This window comes from Lipophrys pholis (genome assembly GCF_963383615.2).
Source record: "Lipophrys pholis genome assembly, chromosome: 2".
Classification (NCBI taxonomy): domain Eukaryota; kingdom Metazoa; phylum Chordata; class Actinopteri; order Blenniiformes; family Blenniidae; genus Lipophrys; species Lipophrys pholis.
The window spans coordinates 13233102-13241896 of record NC_137636.1 but is presented as its reverse complement, the minus strand read 5'-3'; the positions used below and the strand labels follow the sequence as shown (position 1 = coordinate 13241896).

General features: G+C 40.6%; 1 protein-coding gene across 2 annotated transcripts; it reads left to right on the top strand.

Moving 5' to 3' along the window:
- Nucleotides 1–435: 435 nt before the first annotated feature.
- On the top strand, nt 436–6512 carry ric3a (RIC3 acetylcholine receptor chaperone a). 2 transcript variants are annotated; one of them, XM_080458483.1, is made up of 6 exons: nt 436–648; nt 3512–3723; nt 3974–4049; nt 4377–4473; nt 4952–5103; nt 5226–6512. In XM_080458483.1, the coding sequence occupies exons 1-6, from the start codon at nt 531–533 to the stop codon at nt 6029–6031; spliced, it is 1461 nt and encodes a 486-aa protein (XP_080314609.1). In that variant the 5' UTR covers nt 436–530; the 3' UTR covers nt 6032–6512. The 2 variants fall into 2 exon arrangements, with proteins under 2 accessions (XP_080314609.1, XP_080314610.1); XM_080458484.1 differs by having other exon boundaries at nt 443–554.
- The last annotated feature ends 2283 nt before the right edge of the window (nt 6513–8795 follow it).

Sequence of the window (8795 nt, the reverse complement as noted above, 5' to 3'; positions counted from 1 at the left end):
CAAGAAGATCAATATTAAACCAGACAGACAGTCAACACATGCATCTTCACATCTGCTTGTTTTATACTCTATGACAAACTATTGTATTGCAGTTTTCAGTGGAAGACATCAGAAATCACAACACAGAGCTGTACACACACACACACACACACACACACACACACACACACACACACACACACACACACACACACACACACACACACACACACACACACACACACACACACACACACACACACACACACAGAAGTGGGAGTTCTGTCACAAAGCAACAAACACAACAACACAGATAACAGTCAAGGTTTGACAGAGTAGGTTCTTGTACAAACGTAGTAGGAGTCGTCTACAAGGTCAGTTGATACCCTCTCCTGGGATTTGCAGCCAGTATTTCATACAGCCCTTGAATGCAGCTGGTTTAATCTGCTCTAATCTGGGCAGGGACATCGCCAGATGAGCGATGACATCTGTGGACACTCCTCCTACTCTTCACGTGAAATAAACGAATGGCTGTTATTTTCTGAGAGAAAATGTCTATAACTACTTGTCAGAAGGTAACTTTGATATCATGCTCTGTCCTCTGTGTTTCTCTCTTCCTGCCCAGAATGCTTTTACCCAGAGGGAAAAAGGAGATGGGGCAGCCCGAGGGTAAGGCAGCTTATCAGATCATCATCCATCCATCTCCACCCTACTGCATCTCCAATGTCGGCTTTTTTTGTGCTGCTGTTGTTGCCAGCTGTTACTCTATACAGAGTGTGCCAGGGCTAGAGGCCCCATCATGGCGCGCACATGTTCATCCTCATGTTATACAACAGGCAAGAGGTGGAAGAAAGAAAAAAAGAAAAAAGGGCTCTTCGAATATTGAAGTGTATTATAATGTGATGTTGAAATCATGGCTTTATACATGCACAGTTGAGTCTGTTGAAACATGTTTGTTTATACTGAAGGAATCTGAAGCATGAAATGAAGCTGCTGTTGCATTGTGTGCCATTATCATTTTAAATTTCAACATCTCATGTCAAGCGCGACACTGATTAAGCTGCTCTGTTTGCTGACTTGGATCTAATAACAGAAGTGGGCACTTAACACGAGACTAATCTTTTCCCATCACTGCACTCCAACAGACGTGAAGAAAGGAGAAGCTCTGTAATTTGAATCATTAAAGCCTTTATCAACAGCAAAATATCTGAACAGAAATTTAACCTCACGTCACTTTCAAATTGAGACAAGCGCCAGCCTGGAGGTGCTGTCAGAGTGAATCGCCCATCACCGCAGGGACCCGTCTTATTATTTAGGCCTCATTTGTCATTTAATCTTAGAAACAACAACAACAAAAAACATCAGGAAATTATTTGAATACGCATCAGTGTTATATAAGAAAACTCAAATTCATGTAGCAACTTGTGAGTTTACAGTTAAAATAGGCCAGAGATATCTCTCACTATGACACAAAAATGAAAATTGTTTTGTTGACCAAACTTGACGCAGTATGTAGTATAGCTAAACAGGAGAATAACAGAAGCAGGGAAAAAAAAAAAAGAAAAAAAAAAAAGGTGTTTCTCACCTTGTTACTGCCAACATCCATGCACACACACAGCGAATCCAACTTCAGCCGTTATTCCTGGTGGTCAGTCTCTGATCACTCAAAGTGGCAGCAGGTGGACATCCTCACAGGATTCAGGTGCCATCACGCAGGACTTGGGTACAAAGCAACAGGTTTAAAAATCACTTGAACTGAGAGACATAGATAGTGAAAGAGTGTCAGTCACGAGCACAGGAAGTGAAACCAGATTCATTAATGTACTTTCTCCAGGAAACAGTTTCAACTTAATCTGGTTCTTAATCACAGTTGACAGGCAGAAATTTCTTCACATGACGTGTCAATATTGGAAATCGGTTTTTTTTTTTTTTTTTTTTACGGGGACCTCCAACAAAAGCCCAAACATGCAGAACACACAGACGACGCCCCACATATACCAAAGCCGCCAGGTGAAGACAATCACACACTCAGGCACAGGTGAAACACATCAGGGCAGGGACAGCAATCAGACATGAAGAGGGAAAGTCAAGTAGCCTGCCTGTCTTCAAAGGTGGAAGGAGTCCTAGGATATTTTTTTTCTACTCAGCTACAGTAATACAGTTACGTTGTTTGAATGATCCTTGTTAAAGAATACTCAAGTAAATGTACTTTATTCTGAAACTATTTGTGCATTTAATTGACACTTTAGTTTTGCCTTAATCAACCTCAATAAAAGCTCTACTTCAAAAGTTGACTTTTTAAGCAAACTATAGTTTATGAACTGTGGTAATGCACATGAAGCAGGAGTTTTTGTTTTCTAATAAGATAATAAAGTAATTGGCAGAAAAAATTAAAAAGGTTTAAATCATTATTCAAAGAAGGGGCATGCTTAGTGAACTGCTAAGTAGATTACGTGATTGAAATTGTACTGAAGCGTGTGTAAAAATACTTGAAAATACTTCAAGTATGCCAAAAATACTGCGTAATTGTATCAATGTGACTATCTTCACATCTCCTGGTATCCAATGGAGGAGGTCCTGGTCACCAATGGGAGATACGCCTATAAAGCTTTAACTTCTAAAGAAATTAATAGATACTCTGATATTTTGTTTTCTAAAAAAACTAAAAAAAAATGTTCTTTAGCATCAAGTTTATTCTATTTTTCTTATAATTTTGTGCCCAAAATATCAAAAATATGAGTAGTTATTATTAAAAAGTTGCCAGCAGTGCCCATGCTGTTGAGCTGTAAGTTACCTTTTAGCTCAACTTTGGATTTTTGACACGCGTGTCTGTTCTTCTACTGAAGTGAAGAATGCGAGGACTTCATCTCAAACGTTCACAACACAACAAGTATACCCCATGAAGACTGACATATACATGACACATAGCATTGTGATAATTGCATTTAAGCCAACAGATGGATGAAATAATATATGTCGTCAGACAGAATTCAGATGGATGTTTCCCTCCCTGAGGAGTAGGATCCTGTTACTCATGAATGACGCATTGCTGCTGTTCCACCTACAGACGGTCCTCGTGGTGATCCTTATCCGCTTATGATGTATTTATTTCCATACTTTTCATTTTTATTGCTTTTATGGAAGCACTGATGCATTGCTTTTATCTTTTATTTATGACATCAATCTAATGTGTAAACATTGCAACTACAGAATGTATAACAAAATAGACAACGCACAATGTTGATGGATAAAAACTGAAATAAATTGAATTTTTACCGTTGATTTTCCCATTTTGCTTAATTGAACAGGCCTATATCAAGAGCATATGCTTATAAAGATTTTGATTGCATGCTTGCTGGACTTTGTAAAAACATTTTAACAGAAGGTTGAAAGACATTTGGATAAAATATTCAAAAATACATTTCCCATTTCTCAGAAGAAAATAATCTTAATCTTTTACTTCATTGATTAGTGGATTGATTCATTAATAACCTGATTGATATGTGTGTGTGTGGGGGGGGGGGGGTTTCAGTTGGTCCCGGGTTCCACCCTCCCATGATGCATCAGCTGTCGGTGCCAGCAGATCCAGACCAGTGGGGTGTCGATCATTCCTATTCCATCGCACACAGCATTGAGGCAAAGGTGAAAGGGATCGGACGAGGCAAAAAATACAACCTGATGGCTCAAGTCATACCCATATATGGCTTTGGGATCCTCCTCTATATCATTTATATAATTCACAAGGTAATTATTCACGGACCGACCTGCAAGGTACACGTCTCTAAAAAATCTGATGTGATTAACCCTTTCTGTGCGCTATAGGAGATTGTTACTTCTTTCTTTTTCATTGTACTATATCAAAGGGTCCAGTAACCATTTTCCCTCATTGGCTGTGTATTTGTCCCATCTAGTATTATAATTCTGCGTAACTGTTTTTGAATTATCACTGATTAATGCTCTATTACTCTTCTCATAATCATGTTTATGTTCACAGCTGACATGTAAGGGGAAGACTAATAAATCAGCCAACTACACCACAGTAGGCCAGAAAAACACGGAGAATACAATTAGTAAGTCCCTTCAGCAATTTGTCTTGATGGATAATTGTTTTGTTTTCTTGGTGCATTTAACAGTTTCTTCATGTTCAAATTGGATCTGTTAATCTCTTCGGTGAAGGAGTAATAACGATAAAACAAATACAGTAGCAAATCATGTGAAAAGCATTTTGAGGGAGAAAAGCAATTTCCTCTGTACCTGCAGCACCACACACACTGAAGTGTCTTATTGTGCGCATTCTTTTTTTTATACACCTACGTTTAATTTGTTCATACAGTGTTTGTGTGAAAATGAATCGCATCTTGATACTAAACCTACATTTTTTTTTTTTCTCGTTATAGTAAATGATCACGAGCTGGCTCGACTCCAAGACAGACTTTTGCAAACAGAAAGGATGATGGAGAAGATTGTCTCTGCGAAGGGTCGTTGCTCTGGCAGGTAAGACTGATCTTACATCCTGTGTTTCATCTCAAATAGCACAAATCTACCACAGGAATTACTCCGAATCCAGTTAGGTGTGACATGACGTGAACAAAATGTCCAGAGTACGAAAGGCGATCTATACATGAGGTGCCAGCTTATCTAAACAATCCGTATGGACAGTATAATATCGACTCAGACGCTTTAGAAAGCAAATCTATTGATAAGGCAACGGGGCGTGAAACAAGAGTCGTATGCAGTCACGAGCAAATGAGAAGATAAAAACAGGACTATAATTTCAGTGTTTTTGATTTTATTTTTTCCAATCCACTAATGAATAAACTTTAGAGGAATCCGGAAGATTCATGAACTCAAGAAGGAAAAGAGTTTCGTGGGGAATAAATGTAATAATCATGGAAGTGGAAGGTTATTAATCTATGGGGTGACGTACACTGCAGTGACTCTGCCTCTTGTGTGTGCTGCTCCTCTGTGGCAGGAGGCGGAAGAGTAAAACCACCACATCAAAGAAGGAGGAGAAATTGCTCCGGCAAATCCGACAGATCACACAGCTGATGCAAGAGGGCCGTTTGGAAGGAGCCTCCCCAGAAATGGAGGCTGAGGAAGTCCCGTACAACGCAGACTGGGAAGGTACAGGCCTGGACTTGTGTGTCCAAGGTCCTCACAGAGGATTTTAATTCAACTACAAGCAAATACATCAACAGCGGTCACTCATGAGGTGTCGTGTGTCGTCTTTTTATTCATGAATGCAGGCTACCCAGAGGAGACCTACCCCGAATACGACGATCACGGGGACAGACCTCGGTTCAAGATGATGAGGCTGGAGGAGACACTCCGTCAGCCCACTGCTGAGGCCTTAGCAGAACGGATGGAGCAGGAAGAGGAAGAGGTTATGGCAAGGAGACTCTCCATAGTGAAAGAGGAAGATGAAGAGGAGAAGGAACAGGGGGGCCGAGAAGAGGAGGAGGAGGCGGAGAAGGAGGAGGAGGAGGAGGAAGATGATGTTGAAGAGGAGGAAACAGTGGAAGACCTTGAGGAAGTAGCAGAAAACATAGCAGTGGAAGAAGAGGAGGAAGAAGATGAGGAGGAGGAGGCAGAAGCGGAGAAAAAGCAGTTGCTCCGTCTGCCTCCCTCACAGCCTGCTGCTGACAGGAAGCAGGAGCGACTCGGTCTGGACGTGAGCAGAGAGCTGCAGAGCCGCAGCGCAGCCAAGAAGCAAATCAGCTTCAGTGACCGCAGAGATGTCTTCCACTACCCTAAAGAGGGGGCCTACGAGGAGGAGGAAGATGAGAAGGACGACGAGGAGGACGAAGCGGATGAGGGCACGGAGGTGGAAGAAGAGGAGGAGGAGGGTGATGAAGAGGATCCAGTGATGGAGGCAGAGAGCCTGCTGTTCAGTTGTGAAGGAAGCTCAAACCCAGAAGAAGAAGCAGAGGAGGTTCATGATGAATACCCCTTGATGGCCGAGCCTCTGGAGGACGACGCTGTTGTCCAGGCGGACGTGCACAAAGGCATCGGGGTGAGCGGGCTGAGGATGCGAAACCGGAGAGAGAAGTGAAGAACATTCCCAGTGTCTGATAAAGAGATTTCAAACCAAACCCTGTGTTCCAGAAGCTCTGCTGTGTTTGCCCGGTTCACTCTTCCCTTGTACTGTTTGTTTTTTTCCCCAAATCCAAAGAGAAACATACAGTGCTGTTGTTCATATTTATGTACAAAATAAAGAATCCTTTCATGTCATCAGTATGATTGACTGACTTATCCCCAATTAATACACAGATGTTGCTTTAGTAAAATATGTAAAATGAGGTTTCATGTGTTTTCTCGCATTTTTCCAGGAATTCTAATTTTGAGTTTTTCAAAACTAAACGTAGTGATAATGCCCCAATCAGAAGGGGTATTACAATGATCACAATCATTTTAATAGTAATATAATATTTAACCAAACCTAACCACGACTTCATCATGCAGCCCCATAATGCAACATTAAAAAAAAACCGAATGTAATAATTCCCAATAAACCTGCGTACTGATCAGATTATAAACCACTTGGTCTGTAAACTTCCTTGGTCTTTATGTACATAAATATTGTCAACATATGTGATATAAATACAGATCAATTCTGCTGTCCTAGACATTCTTCTATTTGAATTTACTTTGCCTCACAATCACTTGAAAAACAGGTTCTCCAGGTTTCGTCCGCATCTGGAGTACGATCTGTTGTTCTTGGTTTAAGTGAGTTCAATATTTTAGTGGTTTGAAATGAATCCACACAAAACTTTACCTTAATTATTGTTACTGTTAGTTTGCTAAAGTGTTCACCGGCAGGAACTGCAGTGTCTTGTCTGAGGACACAGTGAAATATGAACAGAGGGCGATGTGCTTGAACCATGAACTCTGCATTTGGAAGGCAACTCGTTCTACAAACTGAACCAGGTAAACAGACGTTAACCACACATCCCTGGACACAAGACCCAAACATCACTTGTAGTCATATGAAACCCCCTAAGTATGCTTCTCGGGAAAGTTTCTGGACTCCCAGATTATTTTATGGAAATTTCAAACAAATCTGTGATATGTACAACACTGTCATATGAGCTGGTAATATCATACTAATCGTTGAACAATGATATCCCAGATGCCCATAGCCTTTAAAAGTACAATAAGTTGTAATAACTGTTAATTCATTCCAAGTCTCACAGTGAAAGATTTTGGAGTTTTCTATTATCATTTTCCTTTTTCCAATTGATGAGTATACGAAACTATTGTTAATATAAACGTTATAACCAGTCAATGCTAATTGTATCACATGAATCGTGTGATGGGAGGCTACAAACGTTGGGGCACATTTGGCTCCCCCTGGCGGCTTAATGTGGTCGTAATCTTGGGGACGTTTACTGCCGTGTCAAAAAGAACGTCACAATGGAAAGCCTGCAGAGTAGAAGCAGAGTGACAGGGAGCAGCTGCAGAGCTGCAAAGTCTTTTTTTTCTCTGATGTTTAAAGCAAAGTCCAGCTCAATACAGGAAGGAAATGTAAGAATATAAATGTTTGAAAGTAAATGAGGGTAGTGAATTGTGTGTTACAACAAGCGCTGTAATGTAGTTCTTTGCTGCCACAATGCAGCATTTCTCCGTATTTCCTTGTCAAGAACCAAAGTCATTAGCTGCTTTGTGCATTGTTGCCTCTGGAGACTGACGCAATGAGATACACATTATTACAGATTGTGCGGCATTATGCTTTCAGCACTTCATTCATTTCGTCTGTCTATTAGCAGTGGGCAGCTGCAGTGTTAAGATTCAACAACTGACTTCAGCTGAGAGCTATGTGACGTTATAAGACTGAAACAAAACTGAGAGGAAATGCAATCTGTATTTACTTTGCATTGTTATCCTATTTAGAAAAAGGTTCTTAGTTTCTTTGTTCATCGCGTAAGTGATTTCTCCCCTTTCCCCTGATCTCTGAGCTTTATTTCTGTAACTTCAGTAATCTTACTGCACTGCATCCACAGAATAGAGAGTATTCATCAAAGTATTGATAACTGTGCTCTCTGTGTCAACACTTGTTAAAAGTCAAGTTACTTCATTGTAGACATAATACAAACAACAACACAATCATGAATCAGAGCTATCTGAAGAAACTCATCTCCTGCTATTAATCTTAATATATCAGCAGTCGGGCAGGTCCACTGCGATTATCTGACAGATGTTTGGAAGCAACATAATCAGCATTTTACAATCAGCAGGAATCCTTCTGGATGTTTCTGAAAGTTTTTTTTTTTTTTTTACTGTTGTGTCAGTACAAAAACCTAGATGCCTTTCATGAGCAGTGTTTTATGAACACATTTTAAACACAAGACAGGAGTCAGACCTTTTTTTTTTGTAGTTGAGTCCATCCATCCACCTCCTATGTGACTGAAGCTGACTGCAGCTCCCTATGGGTAAATGCAGGGTAACACAAACACAGACGGCAAACACAGACAACCGCACACACTCACATCGGAACCTACGGGACAATGTAGGGTCAGTAGTTAACCTTTGTCAACTGTTAACAACCGTTGCTGCACCGTGAGAAAACAGTGGGATGCCGACGGAAAAACACTGGTGCTCGGTGAGAACATGCAAAAAGTCACACAAAAAGCCTGGAATCAAACCAGGGATTGAACAGTAATTATTTCAACTTATTGGCAGCATCAAGTAACTCTGACATAATAAACAAAATTTAAAAAAAAAAATGAATGATTGAGATGGTGTGTTTGCTGTTAAGAGAGCAGGTGAGCTCAGAGCAGGTGAGCTGCTTAACCCAACTACTGGACGAAAAGAACCGC